General features: G+C 40.2%; 1 protein-coding gene and 1 long non-coding RNA gene across 3 annotated transcripts in view; one reads left to right on the top strand and one right to left on the bottom strand.

The window, feature by feature from the left end:
* The window catches only part of SALL3 (spalt like transcription factor 3), a 24,419-nt gene extending 10,032 nt beyond the window's left edge, over positions 1 to 14,387 (bottom strand). The window contains exon 1 of one of the 2 annotated variants that reach the window (XM_048840072.2): positions 12,770 to 14,387. In XM_048840072.2, the coding sequence (XP_048696029.1) occupies positions 12,770 to 12,848 (79 nt within the window). In that variant the 5' untranslated portion in view covers positions 12,849 to 14,387. The remainder of the gene's footprint in view (positions 1 to 12,769) is intronic. The other variant, XM_048840071.2, reaches the window with a different exon arrangement.
* A 5,048-nt stretch (positions 14,388 to 19,435) lies between these two features.
* LOC125632235 (uncharacterized) overlaps positions 19,436 to 21,160 on the top strand; it is a 95,623-nt gene continuing 93,898 nt past the window's right edge. The window contains exon 1 of the long non-coding RNA XR_007355237.2: positions 19,436 to 19,553. This is a non-coding gene — a long non-coding RNA (uncharacterized LOC125632235). The remainder of the gene's footprint in view (positions 19,554 to 21,160) is intronic.

Here is a 21,160-nt window from a genome sequence, read left to right as displayed (position 1 = left end):
TTATATTATGAAACAAAAATATTTAAGGAAAACCATTTTTAGTAAAAGAAAATTAAAGAAACCTGAATGCTTGAGATGCTCTAGTTACTTTTGCAAACTGTTAATTATTTTCCTCTGTATTTGTTATGTTTTATTCTGAATGTTAAACATAACGTATCACTTATGGCATAATTCTGGGCCAGGTCTTGCAGATCTTACTGAGGCAAAACTCCCTATAGATTTCAATAGGCAGTTTTACCGGCAAATGGGCTAGAAGCTTGGGTACTATGTACTTATTCCCATGCTCCTAAAATTATTTTTTAAATTGTATCTTTATGTATCAAGTTATAGTTTTAAAAAACTGTAAAATATAAATGTGTATACATTGCTATTTTAAATACTGTTTATTAAAAATTCAGTTTAAATATGTCTATATATACACAAAATGTCATTTTATTCTGAGGAAATATGACAAGTTTTTAAAAAAAATAAATACATTATATACACAAAGTTCCATTGTTTCTGCTAACCTAAAAGCAAAACATTTATTTGAGCACTAATGATTATTTTGCTTACTTATTTTTCCTTGGGAAAAAAATAATCTAAGTAAAACACAATTAAATATAACCCTATTATTCAGGGCTTTTGCCTCCAATGTTGAGGCTCATTAGTTAGGTTCAGCAGCATAAGCCTTAGCTATCACTAACACCACCCAGCTAACATACATACAAAATGACATTTTATAAAGTAATAGAACATTTTATTATAAAAATATCAATATGAAACATGACAGCATGGTTCACTGTGGAAAAGGGGTAGAAATGTTATTGCCAAGAGGCGTTCTAAAATACTATACTAGTAAAATAAACATATTTTTAAAGTTATTCTTACAAAAGCCTACTTTCAATGTAATTTTAGAAAGGAAGCTCTTGACATTCTGGAAAGCGAAAACACACAGAGTACAAGAAAAAGCAGAGCGTTCCAGTGTTCTTGTTTTACATTCACATTCTAGTAGCACTTTTCTCTTGAGTCTCTTTGAACAAGACAATTCAAACAAATCTTTATTTACATTACAGATTTACATTTTTACAGTCTTGGAGCCTGATCCTGTAGTCCTTACTCAGCGCCCACTGAGTTCTTTGGGAGTGTTGCCTGATTAAGGACTGCAGATTGAGTCCTTTGTGAGCTTTTAATTTATGTAGTTTTTCCAGTGCTCATTTCCAAACACACTGGGACTTTGGGCAAAGGTCCCCCCCGTTTGTTTGTTTTTTGGCAGGGTGGGATACTTATTAACAGTGTCTAACCTGCTTGTTTCTCTTACTACCATTGTAACTAAATATTGCTTATTTTTTCCAATAGGGAGATCTTCCTCTGAACAAACCTTGCACAACAGATTCAAGTCATTTGTGATGGATACTAGTAATATAGCCATTCAAGTATGGCAGTTCTCTTATCTAGAATGAACTGCTCAAATATAAACCATGTAATTATTTCAGACAAGGTACAATAATCATTAAATCCAAATTCGAAAGTATTCTCATTATTTCAAAACATTTTTTTTCTAAATTAGAGACAGTCTTGTGACATAGATATGTGATAACTAAGAAATATAGGTAGATGAGCTTTCAATGGATGCCTAAGCCACTGCACACATTATCATGAGAGACTATCAACATGGATCTCTATAATACATCAGTGCTATAACTAACCTGTTACACTAATGGACAGCTCAAGAAAAGCAATGTTTTACATTTCAAGTGCGCCCCTCAACTTAAAATATGAAATGTAATAAAACACTATAGTTAGACTATTAGAGCCCACTCTTGCTCCCACTGAAGTTGATGGCAAGCCTCCCACTGAGTTCCGTGGGAGTAGGTTTGGGCCCTTAAAGACTGGGGAATGACTCTGCCTTTCAGATTCCCCTCCAGTAAAACAACAGGAATATAAATATCCAGAATACTTTTCAAACTATAGAACCAGGTACATTCATCTCTTTTTAAAAAATAAATCATTTTCTAAAATAGTATTTTTTAAAAGCAATGTAGAAAGTAGCTTTTTAAAAAATAAACTCCAAAACACACAAAAATCCAACCAATGTCCCTGATCTAGAAGAGATCATTTTGATATTTTTTATGAAATACGTGTTTTTTTAAAAAGAACAAAAATACTAATAACCTTCCCAAAGCTTCACTTCCTATACTGGCAAGCAAACAGATGTCATTAATTGTAGGAAACATTAATCTGACATACAGACATTATTTATTAATTGTACAGCGCCTTCTGTGAGTGCTGAGATTCTTTACAGAATTATAGACTATGCCCCCAATTCTGCAAGCCCTTACTTGAGTGAGTAAGCCCTTACTTATGCAAGGAATTCCATTGAAGTAAATTGGGCTATTCATGCAAGGAACAGTTTTTAAGATCAGGCCTCATACAGACACTTTGAAAAAGAACGACGTTAAGTGAAAGTGGTGAGTTCTAACTATTCTTAAAAAAAAAAAAAAGAAAGAAAAGAAAAAAGCAGTCACTGGAATGAAATGTATGCTGATATATTTTGCACTTAGCTTCCTACACCACTTTCAATTTTAATTATTAATTTAAAAAACAAAACAAAAAAGTGCTATATCCTGCCACTGATTTATTTTTAAACATAACTCCCCATTGCTTTCAATGGGGACTTCTGCTGAAAAGTAGATTGCTCCATGTTGCCCATATTTATCAGAAACAGTATATTTTGCTGTCTGATAAAATTCTAGCATCACACTTATATGAATAGCTGTATAGGTTAGAGGGAATTCATCTCACCATTTTATCATATTCCAGGCTCTTCAACCTTTTACATCTGTCATAGATTTAAGCCAAGAAGTTGTTTTTCATATGAGTCTGGACTTGCCCTGCTGGTGGAATACTTTAATAATTTATTTCACATTTGCTTTATGTTTTACAACTTGCCTTCACTCTTCCATGTACTAAAATAAAAGTGATTAAATTAATTAAATAATGCAGTATTTTATCATTTTTATTTCTGCTGAAAACAACGATTAGATAATGAAAGTGCTACTACAATGAAGTTTTACATGGAGGTTTTTTTTAGTTAATAGAGTAACTGCTTAATCTTGTAGACATCCTGTAGTTGTTACTGAAACAACAGGAGTTGAATATGAATTTTGCCTGAGTTTGGATTTCAGGGTTTGAGCCATTAACTTCTCAATTATTTGATTTTTCTCATTAGCAATTCAACAACTAACAGGTATTGAAGCTGCTAATAGTCAAGGGATGAGGGTTACCGTATGAAAAACAGTGAAAATTTTTAGCCAACACATCCACAAAGATACTTAGGGCCAGATCTTCAGGTAGTGTAAATATCACTGTAGCTGCATTGACTTCAATAGATGGATGCCAATTTGCACCAGCTGATGGTTGGGCCCTTTATTTGAATTTTTCATGTTCATTTATTTGAAGATGTTTTGTGGAAGTCATTTTTGTTATTGTAATAGCTTGCATTATTTAGTGTGCTCTATTGGCACTATTTGGGAGGTACAAGATGTTGATGTGGAGAGAATTCTACTTTACTGGTGTCACTAACTGTACTCATCAAATGCTGTTCATGCTTCAAGCAATGCATCTCTATATGGAATACAATGTTAATCTTCTTTCTTGTAGTCTGAGAGGAACAGAGGGTGGGCAAATGGCTTAAATGGTACAGTGACTCTTCCAGTTCACATGAGGAAACATGTAAAGTTAGGAAAAAACTGGCACAGCTATAAACCCTATGTATAGATACATAGGGTTTGTAGACCCTATTTCAAGAGTCTTATATTTTACAGCAGGACATTCTCTTATATGCTACTGGAAAGCTAAAGTTTTTTCAATACCTGTGAGAGAAAAGATAACAAGTGGATGTTTCAGAGATACTAAATACCATTCACTGCTATGAAATGGGCTTAAATTAAATATTTCAGTCTCATAAGAATAATTCCTTAATGTATGCTGACTGTTAGCTAAAGGCCATTTTTCTTAGGACGAACAGTTTTACAATATGAAAGGAGCCAAAACTGTTTCACTCTGTTTTAGCTTGGTTTCTGTTTTGTTTTTATGATTATTATTTTAAAAAATCAATTCTAGTTTTGCATATAAATGATTGTAAAGCACCTTTTTGATTATATTAGATAGCGATCCTTACAATCTAAAGTAATGTTCTCTGGCAATGCAATGTTTTACTATACATTTTTGTTCAAGTGGCATCATAAAAGCCTTAAATTATGTGCTTCATAATTATACATACGTTCACAAGAGAATTAGATAAAACAATGAAAGTAAGAGAAAACACTCATTTTTTAGGATTAGTATACTTTCAAAAGTTAACGTGTTACTTAAAGTTTTATAACCAAAGAAATAGATTGTGAAAGGTCCAAGAAATTTGTCAAACAGAACATTTTCTAAAACTTTTCAGATCACACGTAATATTAAAAATAATGGCAATGAAAAATCTGGAAAATCTCTTATCTGTGAATCAGGTACAGAGTTTAATAACAGAAAATCTTTAATCGTTTTAAAAAGTATATGTATTTCTAATGTATGAAGTTTAAACTACCAACCTTTCTTTCTGAAGCACGATAGGAACTATAAAGAAGTTTCAGCAAAAGACGAATTACCTCCCCCATACCAGAATGTTACATCAGGTAAAGATAAAAATGTCCTCTAATCATGAAACTAGATGTAGAAATCTCTTGCGTGCAAATCTAATAGCTATTTCAAACAGCAGGTCTTAGCAGTTTTGTTTGTATCTGTGGCAAAAGATCTTATAAATATGCTTCCCAATTACTAAAGATTGGTGAAATAGAGAATTGGACAAATACTTATAATTCATTTTGTCAGAGTAGACAAACATTTTTTCAAGCACAATTTTTATTTGTTAAACATATATAAAAAACAATTTTATTTTCTTCCAAAAATATTAACTTTCCCATGAGCCAGTAACCTTACAATTGATTGATCCTTGAGAGCAATATTACTACTTTTGCTTTATCTCCTAAAATGTACAAAGCATTTAAAAAGTTTGCTTAAATTGTTAGAAGAGATTTATTTTCTTGCAAATTAATTCTTTTTAACTCTTTATGATAGCTCTAAATCCCATAAAGAAAGATGAATTATCACATACTGAGCCCAAGCTGTGAAACAGGAGGAGACAAATAGAGACCCCTACTGTGTTTAACAATGGAGAAGAAATTCCTGGCTCAATAGAAAATTTTTCTGTCCTTTTTCACAGACCACAAAAGCTGTTAATATGGATTTGAACAGTGGAGGGCACTCTTGCTATGCAAAAACTTGTACTGACCTGGCACACGTAGCTTAATCTATTCAGTGGCCTAAATCTCAGAATTTGTTAAGTAACAGCCACCTGTGGCACAGTCACTAACTGTCTTCTGTTTAAAACATTTGCAGTTTCTAATTTGTGCAATGAAGCACTAGTTATCTAAAACATTGGTGCCATTATGTATGCATGCAGATGTGGAAGGAATGCAACATTCACAATTGGTTCAGAATATCTGTGCAAGATATTGTACCAAATAATAAGATATTTGTTATGTTTCAAGACCATATATAATAAGCTAGTCAGTTGGCTGATATCACATTTTATATTTATAGAAAATACATTTGTATAATTAAATATACATGAACATGCTCACTTTTTTTTTAAACAGAATATTTTTTTATTAGGAATCCTTACAGTTTCAAGGCTGATAACTCTAACTTAGCCAGTAATGAAACAGAAAGTACAAAATCAAATAAGGCTAAAGAATTAAATAAAACACCAGGCTTTTACATAATTTCCTTGTTTCAGAAAGTTGATGATTAACTAAGTCTTAAACTACATAAATGTAATTTTAGACTGCCTAACTCTGCAAAATAAAACAGACCAATGACTGAACAAATACTGGAAGAATGGCCAGTTTGTGTTTACAGGACCACAAATATGAGAAGCCAATTACGAGCCCAATCCTGCAAAGGCTTATGCACAAGAGGAATGAACACACAAACATTTAAGTCAATGAGACTACTTCTGTGAGTAAAAGTTACTCACGTGCACAAGCGTCTGTAGGACCGAAGTATAAGTAATTCACTGCTAATTATGTAGCTCAGTCATTTTGCTCATTTGCCATTCCCTGTACTGCAGTGTTGTGTTGGATAACTAAAGCTGCACAAAAAACTAAACAAACCTATTACTGCTAGTCATACGCAGTTTATGAAACATATTACTACATAGATATAAAATCATACAATGGAATTACCAAACAGAGCTTTTTGGAGAGTTCTCTTGAAATAGTGAATAATAAGGCTGTTTTGATTAATTGAAACAAAAGTGCTATGGCACATGCAGGGTTAATTAAGAAGTTCAAGATGCAAGGCCGCACAAAAGGAAACCTTTTTCCTTCTTTGAGAACTGTAAACACTTGTCCTGAACTAGATGGGCATTTGATAAGTTGTACAGCATGTAGCAAACTCACAGGGATCTCTAGTTAACACTCAAATTCAGTGTTAACACTTAACAGAACAGTGGTAAGCCGTACTGCCAAGGTCAACTGCACAGATGTACTAATTGTATTATGAGCTTGACATCTAGTGGCCACCCCTGGCAGGGCAAAGCAGGCAAAGGTTAAATCAGCAAGCCTTGTTAAAGCACTTCTAACTACCCACCCTCAGGGAGAGTCCTTTGGAAGCTTGTTGGCACTCCGTGCAATCCCACCTTTTCACTGAGACCAAAGAGACTTTCTATAGTACACTGGCACTAATACACAGAAAACACAGAAGGGGTGGTCTTGAACACAAAAATTAACCTGTTTAAGAGTGGATTGAAAAAGACAGGCATACATTGTAAAATATTTAGACGTTCTATTGACTTTGTCAGAAGTATTATTTATTGGTGTATTTTCCAACCCCAAGAGTTTTGATTTTTTTGCGGGGAAGGAGAAGGCACAATATTAACAAAGTCAACACTGAGAAAATTAGAAAAAAATCTGGTTTGAATGTTGTGTGTGTGTACTAATATTGTGCATAGTAAATTAGAACAAAACAAAAACCTAGAGTCCAGTCTTGTTTAGCTCAGTTATTTAAAATAATTATTTTAAAATTTCACGAGTTTATGTTTTCTATAATTCATTTATGGCATGATTTTTCTAGCTTTTCCAATTTCCAATATTCCTCCCCCCCTCCAAAAAAGGAAACCATCTGAAACAGAACGCCACTTAAACATAACCCTAAAAGTACATTATGGTTTAAACCTTGCTCAATTTAATCATGGAAAACTCCTATAAAATTTAGTGGGAGGTTTTGCGAGGGTAAAGCAAGCAGCATTTTGGCCCTCTTCATTGAAATGTACTGTTCAACAAAAATGTAGAATTATAACTAGATTTAACACTACTTCCTCTGAAAAGTTTATAGAACATTACTGTCAGCTTACAGACAAAATATTCTGGTTGAAGTGTTTCATGCATGCTTTATTTCGTATAAAATATGTCAGAACTGAACTATTTTAATATCATACCAGACCTGTTTTATTATCAGCAAAACTAACTGACTCACCTCCTGAGTCAATGGACAGTCTACAGATTATGCTTGTCCCGGCTTGGCAATCAGTCAGCAAATCATATGGGGAGGGGGAGGACAAAAACAAAAAACAAATAAACCCAACCAAAAAAAGAAGAAAAACAACCCCCTAAAAATCAGGACTTAAATTATTTTTCAGAAGTAGAATTTATGGACATTTGTTTGAGTTTTTTCTTTTTTAAATAAATTCTTATTTAAAAAGAAACTTGAATACTAGCTTCTCAAATGAATTTTTTTCAAATATTTTAGAAAGTACAAGTTATCAACATTTACAATTAAAGGTATTAGTATCCTGCTGATATTTATTATACAGAAGTCAGCGTAGTACCTTTGAAGATTTCTCAAAGAAAAGAAAATATCCATATGACCACCTCAAGCTCAATGGTAAAACTTCTCAGATTAGCAGCACAAAATGAAATCTGACCCACTTTTGCCTTCTTTTACCATTATCTTGCATACAACAATCAACTTGTTAAATAATTCCTGATGTTAATCCATACACTTTCCTTTGTTCTCTTTGAAGAGAATCAAAATTATCTACAAATATATAAGCTGCAAAGTTCGTAGATGAATTATGTACAAGAATTCCAAAAGAACTTCAGCAAACAATCTCAATTATCCTCTCTCATTAAAGTGGCAATTAATCAGCAATACTTCTATTTTACCTTAAGATATTATTTTTCAAACTAAATAAGCAATCTCTGGTGTTGCTGCTTCAAAAAGAGTGTTTGCAAAATCTGGTTATTTTTTGGGGTTATTTTTTGGTTGTTTGTTTTCTTATATTTTTAATGCAGATATATTCCTATGCTTGTAGGGTGTGTGTTTAATTTATATACACACATATATCAAATAATTTTTTTAAAGAAAATTGATTACACAGAATTGGTGTAATTATATATATATATATATATATATGATTTCAAAAGAACACTGTATTATTTCAGCTAGTAGATGTTAAAATATACAGAATGTAATTCTTGTTCACCAGCATTCAAAAGATACAGCCATTAGAATGTATTATGCATTTTGCAAATGTAAAAAAAAAAAAAGAAAAGAAAACACTTCAATGTAATTATATGCAGCATTTTAAATAGATATTAGGTTGCAAAAATCATATTCAAAGATTGCCATTATTTGCTTCCTTTAAGGTATTCCTTTCCTCTCAAAACAAACAATAACACATCTCAGCCATTAGCTTAGAATGAAAACAGTCCAAAGCATCAATTGCCATAGTTACTCTTGCTAGAACTTTAGAACAGCAACACTGGAATCACTTTTTTAACATTATAAAAACTTTGTTTAATTATTCCTACTTTAAAAATGCTAAGCTCATGCTCTTCACTAGTAACATGAATTAATCTGAGTCAAAATACATGTAATATTTCTCTTTTCTTTAGTAGAATATAATTTTGAATTATCAAAAATCTGTTGATTTAGGAAAAACAGAAATGCTAGAAATTTAAAACACTAATATCTGAAATAATTTTTTCTTAAAAAAGAAGAGCATATTGCGTTTTATATCAACAACAGTTTTTCCGGGTCTTCTGTCGCTCTTTGTAAATGATTTCCATCATTTTGTTTTAATATGGCATCCTTAAAATGTTGTGTGAATAAATATCTTTTTGTTCATTATTCTACAATATATCTGGCAAAGCAATCTATAATTACTAGTTGTTTGCCAACATTTCTTTTCCCATTTACAAAAGGCATATTTTACCTTTCCACATTAAAAAATCATTTAAAATGATTTTCTGAATGTAAATTTGTAGCTCATGACATTGTCAATTATCTTCAGATTTCAAACACTTTCTCACCAGACTTCCCATACTGAGACTGTTCTGTTGTTGAACTCAGCTGCATTATGCTGTCATCCAAACTGACTTCAAAAATTATTTACTACAATTCTAAAGCTTCCATTGTAACATCGTCACCTAAGTTGACTGGCCTCTATATAACTTTAAATACAGCCTGCTGTTTATCTTCCATTCTGTTTTCCAAACTGGCAGGTTTCCTTTTGCTACTGTTCATTTGTAATTATAAGTAATATACCTATAGAACATTCACTTAAAATGCTTCACTTAATGAAAATATATTTTGATAATGCTATTAAATATATGCTTACATTAAATAAATAATCTTCCTCAACTTAATATTGGGTTATCAATAATTTCTATCACAGAGTGTAAATACTCTAAAAATATGTAAAAGGATACAGGTAATATAAAAGCATTATTACTTTCTTTGCTTTAACCCTCCCCCCCCACACACCCTCAAAACTGCAAAATGACTCCTCCTCTGTTCTGTCCTGGACTGACTATTTTTGGCCTGTTGCAAAATATGTTCAGGAACTGTGGCAATATCTTGATTACAACTGTGAATGGAAATGAAAAGCACTGACTTGAAAGACATGTTTTAATTCTAAGATCTTCTTTGTGCACCTAAATATATTTGATCTTTTAAATTGTTTTAAAAGTAGCAATATTTGTATTTTGTATGATAAAGTACAAATAATTTACACTATACAAATGTGCACTACATATCCGTCATCTTGTTTACACTACTAAGTTCACCTTGTTCACATTTCTGAAATGAAAGTGAAAAACCAATAACAGGGCTCCAGCTCTTTTATTGTTAACTACACGGGGTTTCATTCCATTAATTTAAATATGTTTTAATAAAAGGGGACGCAACACATTTTGATAACAGCCTTCTAAGGCTGAGAAGTATTTACATTGTTGCATTTTAGGGCTGCTGTGAAAGCCGATTTTGAGCTATTCAGGGACCACAATAATAACGCTTTAAAATTCCTCACTGGGATGCAATGTAGTCCTTTTGATGGAAAGACTGTCTTTCTCATTCGGCAGAAATAAATCCATTCATTTGATCATGTAGTCATTGAGGGCAATACAAAACAAACCAAGTGTGAGAAATTCTATGTGATGAAGTAAACAAAACAAAACCAAAAAAATATATTTCCATGACAAAAAGATTCTTTGTCCTTAATCTACCCACCATATGCAAGCGTTTCTTTTTAGCATATCTCCTGTTCTAATCTCGGGTGACATGGCTACATAGATAAGACTCCCGAAACAAAGCAAAACAAAAATAGTTTAAGAATTTTCTTCAATATATTAACTCACCAGAAGTGACATAATGAGGCAATGCAGTGTTTTCCCCCCGGTACTGAAATGGATGCTGAACATGTAAAAGTTTGTAAATGAGAAATTCTTAAACCAAGAACCCTGCCAACAGACACTGTTTGATTAATCTTGTTTCCACAATGACAAATAATTTCACTTGAATTCTGCACTGTCACTGCTATGCTTAAACTAAAGTAAAATAAAAACACACAATGTTTTCTTCTTCAGGTGTGACAGAAAGCAGCATTTCCCTGTCTGTCTCTTACTATCAGTATCCAAAAGGCGTTTCCAGAAGTGGTTAGCGGCCCCTTCTCTTTCCTTCCCTGAACAGTCGAAAGCAACCTCCTCCCACCCCCAAAAAATACCATGGGAAGGAGAAAGAGGTGGTGGCAGTCCTGGGTTTGAAGATTTGCCAATCTGACAGATGTTTTAACCTGATGAAGTAGATTCACACTTCAAGCTTCAAAGTTGTGAAGTTCTGATACCATAGTCCAAATACTCCTTAGGCTCCAACTTTCATCCCTTCCCTCCCTCCCCCACACGCAACTTGTAAGTAATTCCAGTTTTGAGGCACAAATAAAGCAGTGTGGCTTTTTGCATGTTGTTCTGGTAAAATAAAGGAATGAGGGAGTCTAGAAATAGTGTCTCACTGACTGATTATGCAAGAAACTAAAAAGATAAATTATATGGAAGAAGGAAAAGAAAACTTTCCAGTGGAAGCCCTGAACCTACCCAAGGAAAAGTGAGGGCTGTAGGATGCCTTTGCAAATTTTACTTCTAATCAACACAGTTAATTCTATTTTTAAAAAGCCTGAAACCGCATTTTATAAATGTTATTGTAGGGGCGGGGGAAAGGGATCACTGCACCCCGGGACACTTGTTTACTGGCAGTTTGGGCACTCTAGCTATATTAAACCAGGCATATGTGCCTCTGTGTGTGGGGGGGGCGTGGGGTGGGGGGGGGACTCATGGCGGATGGGTGGGAAAAATAAACCTTCCCCACTCCATGTGGCTGCTGTGAAAGACGATGGTGGCAGTGATCGTTTGTAGTCATTAGGACTAGTATTAATCAGAGACGAACCCAGAAGAACTGAACTGAGATGGGGAGAAAAGCCAGCAAGGAGGAAAGGTACAAGACCGCCCAGGCTCCTCCAGACAAACTCTGCTCCCCCAGCCAGCCAACTTCCCCTTTATGTCAACGTCCCCTACACCCCTAGGGGCTGTACCCACCCCCCCTGCTCCCCAAAGCCCCCTTCGGCCTGCGGGGGAGGAGTCAGAGGTGCAGGAAGGCAAAGCCTTCCCACCTAGAAAGTGGGGGGCGGGCACTTTGGCAATGGGGGGCCCCTCAGCAGCCCCGCCGTCTTGAAGAGGGCTCGGGGGGGGAGGAAGAGGAGGACGGGGACCGAGCGCGCTGGCCCGGTTTGCTGGGAGTGTGGCTGGAGCCGGGCTGCTCCGAGCCCCCCTGGCGCTGCTGCGCATCCCAGCCCGGCGGAGCTGCCCTGTGCGGCTCGTTCTGCGGCCCCCACAGCAGAGCCCCGGCGGCTGAGCGGCTCCCAACTTCCCTGCTTCGGAGGGAGGAGATGGGGCGGCGCGGGAGGGGGGGGGGCATTTCTTCGGCTGAAACTACGCCAGGGCGTGCGAGAGCGAGCAACTAAACCCAGCTGGGAAGGGGGAGGAGAGCTCGCCTCCCGGGTGCCAACCCCTCTGCCTCGCGCAGCTCCCACAGCCCGGGGCAACCCAGAGGACTCAGCCCCCTCCCGCGCCAAGTCCAGCGCTGATGAAAACGCCGCCAGGGCCAGCAGGGCGTCGATGGGAGGGATGGTTTCCTGTGTGTATGCCTGTGGGGGGGGGGGGGGGGGACTTGGCGGAACTGTTAACTTTTCTTTTCCGCTGTGTCTCCCCCGAGCGGCCCTAATCCCCACTCTGTGCAGCACGGGGAACGAGCCGTGGCCCGCGATGAAAATAAATAAATACCCGCGCCCCCCCCCCACCACCACCATCACAGACGCACAGAGCCAGAGACACACGGAGCAGCCCCTTACCGTGCTCAGAAACTACCTCCGCCTGCAGCTCCTCGTCCGACTTGAGATGCTGGGGCTTCGCTTGCTTTCGCCGAGACATGCTGCTAACTGCGGCTTCTGGATGCTGCTTTTTGCAGAGGCATCAGCGGGAGGAGGGGGGGTAGCCGGAGGGAGGGGGCTGGAAATAATTGATCGCAAAGAAAAAGTCGAGTTGGTAGCTGGGGGGGGGGGGGGGGGACGAAACAAACAAACTGAGCGAGCGGGGGGATTAGCCGGGCGGGGTGTGCGCGGTGCTGTGGGGCGTGCGCTGCGAGCTGGGGCGGCTGCGCGGATCGCGCATGGGGCTCGGTAATTATGATTGTGAATAATGCATGGCGATTAATGGTGCTGGGGGCGAGCGCGGATTGGCCCGGCTCCAGCGGACTCAGGCTGCATATGTAAATGAGGGACGGGGCTCAGCAATTAGCCGCTTCACTCCGCCAAATGATGCGTCGCCCCGGCACCAGCAGCGCCTCCTGCAAGAGGCACCGACCCCAGCAGCAGCAGCAGCGGCCGCGGCGGCTGCAGGGGCAGCCGCAGCAAAACACACACACACACGCACACACAGCGCGCAGCGGGGCTCCGGTGCGCACACACTTTACACAACATATGTGCGAGCTTCACTTGTTGGGGAAGGTCATGAGCTTCGTGTTCTTCTTCCCCGCCCCCCCCTCCGCTACTTTTGCTTGGCTTTCTTCTGCTCTGTGGGCTTTTTTTTTGCACCACTCGGCGTCTTCTTCTCTCCTGGCTCCTCTTTCCCCAGAAGTTGCTCTGGATGGCATCTGATTTCTGTATGGGCGCGCGTGTGGGCTCAATTTCTGCTTGGTCGGGAGGCGAGAAACTTTTGTGGGTGTGCTCCGCTCTCTTTCCCCTCTTCTCTCCTTGGAGCTTCACATTCTTGTCTTTTGCTCTTCCTCCCTCCTGCTTCTCTTTTTTCTCCTTCCTCCACCCCGCTGACTTTTGCTCTCTCCTCTTGGGAGGGAGGCGGGGGGGGGGGGACACACACAAAACCACAAACCCTTGAGCAGTTTTGTCTTTCACCTCTCCTTCCTTCCTTCTTTGTCTTGCAGCTTCTTTCTCCAAGCAGAGCCTCCCCGTTGCTGGTGGTGCTGCTCACTTCCTGTTGTCCACGGGTAGGAAGTTTTTGCCCCCCTCTTCTCGCGCAGGTTGCGGTGACTCTTTGGTGACACCCTGCCCGGCGTTCGCCCCCCCCCCGCCTTCGTTCAGTTCTGTGCCCCGTCGGCTACTGGCAATAGTCTCTCGCGCGCGTGGGTGCTGAGCAAGCCTTTGATCTCCGGCAAAGGAGCTCGATCCAGCCCGGGGTCCTCTGCTTCTGTCTCTCTCAGGGTTAGGGTTCGCTTGCTGTGCTGCCTGCGGGGGGGGGGGGGGGGGAGGGTGCGTTGGGTCTCCCCCGCCTTTCGCGCACTCCCGCGACAGCTCAGGTCTGCCGGGCTCTCCCCCCACTCAACGCCTCCTCTCCGCGTAACAGGAGGAATGTGCAAACCGAGGTTGCTGCTGGTGCTTTCGGGCAGATAAACTTTCAAGTTTGGGAGCGGAGCGGGTCACACGGCGGCTCCTCCTACTGCTCCAGCTCTGCACCTCCTCCTGCTCCCACCCCCCCGCCCCCCCAGCTCAGCAGCCCGATCTGCTCCCAGCCGCTTCCAAATGCTTCTCTTTCCCAACAGCAGCTTGTCTCACAATCCCCCCACCCTCTTTTTAAAGGAGGGCGGGCGAGGAAGGGCTGGGTTCCCCCCACCCTGCCCCTCTGTCGCCTTGCGAGTTGGTCAGCAGCGAGCCCCTCACTCCCTTCCCCTGGGGCTGTCCGCTGGCTGGCGTGTTTTGGGGCGAGGGGATGGTCCACGAGGCGGGTGCCCGTGGGCGTCCCCTCTGCCTTGGCTCGCCTCAGGCGCTGGGGAACTGCACAACTACTAGACTTAAGCCACAAGTTGCTTTTTTTTTTTTTTTTTTTTTGGTGGGGGGATCTCTGCTGGGGAGAGGGACACGCGCGCAGGCACCTCCCATAACACTATAACAGCAAGCCACCGCTAGGATGTACCACATAGTTACCGATGGCCCCAGCATCCTCTGCATCAGCATCGCACAGTGATCAGGGGACACTCGCTCCAGCCCCCGACATTTATTTGTTTGGGGACTTTTCGCTCTTCTCCCTCCCTCTCCCCCTTTTTCTTTCCTTTCTTAAATATCGCTTACAGATCGGCTCTGCCCCCCGTCCCTCTTTTGTTTCGCTCTAGTGGCTCTCCCAGACCCCTTGATTGGGACCACGAGAGCAACAGCTCACCTGGCACGAAACAGAAGGGAGCTGTGGGCAGGGGGTTGGGGACAGAGAAGACAGAGACTAAGACCAGTGAAATGGATTTCCTCCTAATCTCCCCCCCAACCCCCAGTTGTAGTCCTTAAATACACTAACCTTGGCTTCTTTGGAAGACTTCTGTGTAAACTTCCCCTGCTGCTAGTTTCTTTTATCTTTTGCATTGTGATATTATCGTTCTGCTTTTGGTTTCTTCGCCACTTTGACGTAGGCAAACAAAATAAGTTAAATACTCCAGGTTAGGCCAGTCTGGATAGTTTATGGCCACACATGCTTTTAGAGATTTTTGTATTTTGGGTGTTCGTATTTTTTTCAAAAAGAAAAAATAATAACACAACCTAGAAAGGGCAAATAAATGACTTTTAAATGTCTGTTTTCTACGCTCCATTCATGTGATTTTAAAGGTCGACTTCTTTCTAGCGCCTTCTGCCTTTACAAATAAAAATACTTCTCGCAGTCTCTAAATTCTAACTAACTTTTCTGTGACAGATCCACTTTGGCGGAAAGTTTCTCACCCGGAGTGTTTCTAAACTAAAATGTCTGGAAACGACATTGAGGACTGAAATCTGATGTAATTTTCCAATATGAAAGGGGAAGGGGCTTAAGCACTTATTAAACATAATGTATTTCCACCCGCAGGAAGGGGACTATTGCACACACCACACATAAATACAGTTTTAGACACACTCACACATATACACACACGTGTATATACAATGCAGGTGAAAGCGATCGCTTGCGAGCGTTAAAGTAGCCTTCAGAAAGTGCAGCGGTGAAGGACATGTTCTGTTTACATCTTCTCTTTCAGATGGCACAGAGGTATACTTCTACAGACTTGCTTTAGGTGAAAAAAGCTCAGCGACTGGCTGGTTCTGAAACATTCGCCTGGAATCAGAGATGCTGCACTTTAACCTACCACAGGCATTTCCTCGCAGCCCTCCCCCCCCCCGCCCCATTGCAGTAGTAACAGAAATGTGTCAATTTTCATCCCGTCATCTTCGGAAGGGATTTTGTTGTTGCTTGATCAACATTTTCTTCCTAAACTTTAGCATTTGCTATTTCTCAAGGTCTTTTAGTTTCCTGGGTAGCACAATGATGACTGGTATGGGATTTGCATTGCTAACAATTCTTTGAGAATGTTATGAGAACCTACTTAGTCTTCTGCTTAAAAAGCGTAACACGCTTTTGCCAGACTTGAGAGAAACTTTAAGTGGAAAATTAAATAATCCAGTCTTTAATATTTAATGAGCAATGGAGCTCACAAAGGCAAGAAAGGCATAATTACCAGGTTTGTATCTCTTGACATTTACATATTCTAGGGTTACAGGTGACACATTTTATAGGGTGTTTGGGTTTTTTTAGGAGTGGAGTGGAGTGGCTCAGCAGAGAGAAGAGACTCTGATGAAATGATCACTGTAAACCCACACCTGCATAATGCCCCTCCGATCAGAAAGCAGAGAGCTTTGATCGCTACTTTTTGTAAATGAGCAAATGATATAGGCGAAATTTTTGTAACTGATTTAGGTAAACCACGTCAACCCAAACATGTAAAGAGTTCGGAATGGGAGTCTAAAGTTATCATAAAGTGGCTTCTAATCCCTCGGCCCCCTCCCCCACACTTCCCTTATTAGATGGAAACTTTTTCACGATTCTCCTATTTAATCTTTCAGGCTGAACTATGAAAACATATTTACTGAAGTTGGGCTGCAAAAATATGGTCACCTCGGGGGGAAACTGATTAACAGAATCTCCCTTTCTCTTATGCACGTGTGTGTGAACAGATAAATACAGTAGACTCGAGCACAGAAATATGTAAATGTGGGTACAAATTACATGTACATACAATTATATATGTGCGAATACACACGGTACACACGCATATTCTTAACCACATGACGGGCGGGTCTAATAAAATATTTTAATACTGATGAAAAAAACAAAAGTTGCTTTTTTCCTCTATAATTAAATCTAATTTGTTAATTGTCTTTCTCTTTGCAATGCTGTTTTCATAATAAGAAGCAACACGTTATTATTTTGTCTGCTTAATAATATTATTTACCAATTAGTATTGTATTTTTTACATTAATGGGACGCATAATTAGGTGTTTGCTTTAATTTGTACCATTTATTCAGGAAAAAACGAAGCTTATCCGCAAAATTGATTTCACAAGGAGAGTATACATAGTTCCGTCTGCATGTATATAAATATTTAGGATTTGTGGTCATAAACCTATCACATATAGATAAGATGGATCTGACAGTTTGTGCAATCAGTCTATTGCTGGTTATTTTTAAAATTTGCTTCAGCAACTTTATTCAGAAGGGTCTTCAATAATTTGGACTTTATATTATTTTTTATTCTTTCTTTCAGTCTGAAGTCTCTTCTCCCCTCTTTCACCCCAACTTTTGTTTTAGGACATTGGGGTTAAATCTAGCACTCTTTTGTGTGTTTAAGGCTGCAGCAACTGACCGCTAATTCGTTCTCACTTGAGCAAAGATATTACCATACTAATATTATTATTGGTAAGAAGAGGTAATTGATAACACCACCTGCCACTCTGTAGCAATCACGATGATAAATGTTTCCATCAGAGCGAAATCTGTGCCTGGTCTACCACAGCCTAACCCAAACAGCATGTCAAATGTCAATTATAAAGATGTTTCTTTTCTATTACAATTTTTTTGTAGAAAGCAATGAGCTCCGCAGCCAGATTTATAGAACCAGCCTACTGCACAATCGTTCCTAAACGTTTTGCCTTAAACATTTAAGTTAGTTTTCCTTTTATTTAATATCATGCCACTCTCAGCTCTAAATAAACATAGATTCATATACACTCCGCCTCATGCTCACACTGAGCAAACCCCAACGACTCTAAGTTTTTGTTCTTTAACCTAATATTAGGTTATTAATTTGAGATATTAATTTAACAAACCATTTTAAAGTAGCACGGACACATATAAAGTACATACATATCTCTACATTATCACAGCAACATAAATTCCGTGTGTAGGCATATATACTATGCAAACACTCACGTTTATACCGTGTGTACATGTATATATAGTATACGTTCGATCTGTATGCATTTAGCTATAGGCATATATACAGTAATATACACACCATCTACATATGCAAATGCACACATAAACCTCATTTATATTTACTCATCTGTGTACAAAGCTATATGTCATTTAAAATGACTAGTCAGATGAATACCATATATAAATAGTATAACGTATACATTAGTAACTATAAATAGTACTGTCAGGTATAAAACTTTTATCCCCTTGGCTATAGCTATGCGCAGAAGATTATTATTAGCTTGTATTAATAGATGCAGGCCCCAAAAGACGAAATCAGCTATTGATAATTGCAAGAAGTATACAGCAGCTACTGTATCGATCGGCTTGTCCCTTATTCCCCTGGTATGGGAGAGATAAGAAGACACACTCTTTAGTGCAATATAATTTCTTTTGACCTATCTGCTTGCTACAGACTTATGATGAATAGCCAGAGTGGTTAAAGTCCTTTATCACGAAAGTTACCCCTTGATATAATATTGATTCTTTATAACTAGCTCCAAACACAAAAATCAAACTGTCCACTTGACCATCATCATCATCAATATCATCACAAAGGCTCTGGAATAAAGATCAGCACAAGACTGAAAATGCTTTCTATAATCTGTCCACCTAATCTTTATTTGCTGATGATGAAAAGAAAAGGGGGGGAGGGTGAAGAGGTGGATGTCATCTGAACAAATAAAAAAAAATATTTGGTTAAGAAAAGAACCGTTCAACCTCTTAACAAGAAAACCAAATGATGATCAAGGAAGTTACAGATCACGCCTCAAGCCCTGTTCTATTGCAGGAGGGAAATTAAGAACTCAGAAGGCCCGATGTTATATTATACTCTCTGCTGAGTGAACTGGTCTGCGTTAGATGCAGGGAGTTATGTAAGAAACAATCACGGCAGAAATTATACCAAAGTGTATTGCTTGTTTAGAATCAATGCTAACAAGTCGCCTTCCCCACTTTCTTTCCTTTCGCCGTTTCTCAGAGAAACATCATTTCTTCACAGATCACCTGGTGATCCGTTTACAAAAAATTAAGGAAGCAACATGAGAGTCGGAAATGAGCCCTTTAAATGACAAATATGAAGCGTTATGTTCAATGCACAGAATCTACAGGGTCGGTAGAGGTACAAACATGTCAAAGAGAGAGCATAATCCACGTGTATTTCCCTTACATTAACGGTATTTCCCGGCTCCTCTGTTCAGACTACCAGCATGCTTTTGCTCAGGGTTGCATTAGCACAATCACCAGTAATTACAAGAGTGTGTACACTGGGAGAATGAAGATTGGGAAGGTGGGAGGTAGGACGTGATTCCCCTTTGGAGTAATCAGGACTGGGAAAGGTTTCATTCCATGCAAACGGTATGTTGATCATATTTAATGGGCTAGTTAGACTCGCATTAAAGCTGAAGTGCCATTTCAAGGCAAGTTTGCGCTTTTCAGGCTAGAAGGGTGTGTGTGTGTGTGTGTGTGTGTGTGACAGCGAGAGAGAGAGAGAGAGAGAGAGAGAGAGAGAGAATGATCAAAATAACTAAGTTTTATTTATTTCGGCCAGCCGCCCCATTTCTTAATGGAGAATTACCTTCTGATTAGAGAGAGAGACGGCGGATACCACGGGAAAGCTCTTTAAAATCTGTGATTTTTTTCACGAAAGGGACGACCATGTTTCAGAGGCAAAGAAAAGTGGCAATGCCCTGGCTCAAACCGTCTGCGAGATCAAAAATGCAGAATGTAACTTTAAAAAAAGCGCAAATCTGAGCCAACTGCAGGCTGCAATTTTATATCTGCTCTTATTTTCGACATGAAAATATGAACTCATTCAATTATTATGACACACGCAGAGAGAGAGAGAGAGAGAGAGAGAGAGAGAGAAGTCACATCAGATTTGCCTGGCCACACATTCATTCATTCTTTTAACGGAGAAGGGGAAAGGAAAAAAAAAAAAACAGATCGCAGTGGTCTATGGAGTGGGACGAATTAAAACCCTCCTTCTGGCGCCTGAAATACCCGCACTTGCTCTTTGAAATAGTCACTCGTTGAATCCGTACCAGATACGTGTGAAACAGCAAAGCAAAAAGCACTTGTCCGGTGGTTACCAAGTATTTCCCTGCCTCCTCCTTGCGTACGTTTCCCCTCCTGTCTCTCCCCTTGTGTGTGCCCCTCTCGGAGGTCGTTGCCGCGATGCCTTCCCTAATAGGTATCGCACCCGTCTGTTTTCTCCTCGGTACTTGCCGCCCTTAGAGGGGGCTCTCCCTGGGTACGGAACCCCATCGCATGCTTTCCCTTTGCACCCACACTGTGTTATTCCCCCACCCCGCATGTTTCTCCCTGGTGCTATATGTTTCCCTGCTGCCTGCCCTTGCACACACCCCCCCCCCCCCCGGTCCTCTGCGCTGCTTGTTTCCTTGCTGCCCCCCCTTGTATGTTGCCCCCTCGTCGCTAACTTCGCCCAACTTTGGCAGATGCCGCCTCGCCCTCTGTCTCCATCCCAGGAGCGAACTTCTCCCGGCGGGCTGTTTCTCTGGCTCAGCCCGGAGACGCCGCGGGATGCCTGTGCGGAACGGGGCGCTTTGGAGACAAGGCAGCCGAGGCAAAAAGGCTAGCAGGGTTTTCTCCCTCCCGCTCCGAGGCGGGCTGGGCTGGGCTGGGCAGGGACTCTGACCCCAGGATGGAAGGGGAACGGCTGCCTTCTCCCCTCCACCCTTCCGGGGAGCGCTTGGAACTGCCCCCGGCTTTGGGCTCCGCGCCGGAGCCGCCAGGGGCAGCGGCGCTAAAAGCAGGGAAGCTCCCACCCGAGGCTGCAGCTCATTAAGGGTCACAGAGATGGCAGCGATTAGACCTGCTGCAGCTTAGACAATGGGAGCCTACAGCAGACGTCTGACTGTCCAGACAACAGCCCCCACCCCGCAACAGCCCAGCGCCGCCCCTCTGAAGTAGGAGAGGTCAGCGCCCCAACATCCAGGAGGGGA

The sequence above is a fragment of the Caretta caretta genome, chromosome 2, assembly GCF_965140235.1.
Source record: "Caretta caretta isolate rCarCar2 chromosome 2, rCarCar1.hap1, whole genome shotgun sequence".
NCBI lineage: Eukaryota > Metazoa > Chordata > Testudines > Cheloniidae > Caretta > Caretta caretta.
This window is presented reverse-complemented; position numbering and strand designations above follow the sequence as displayed.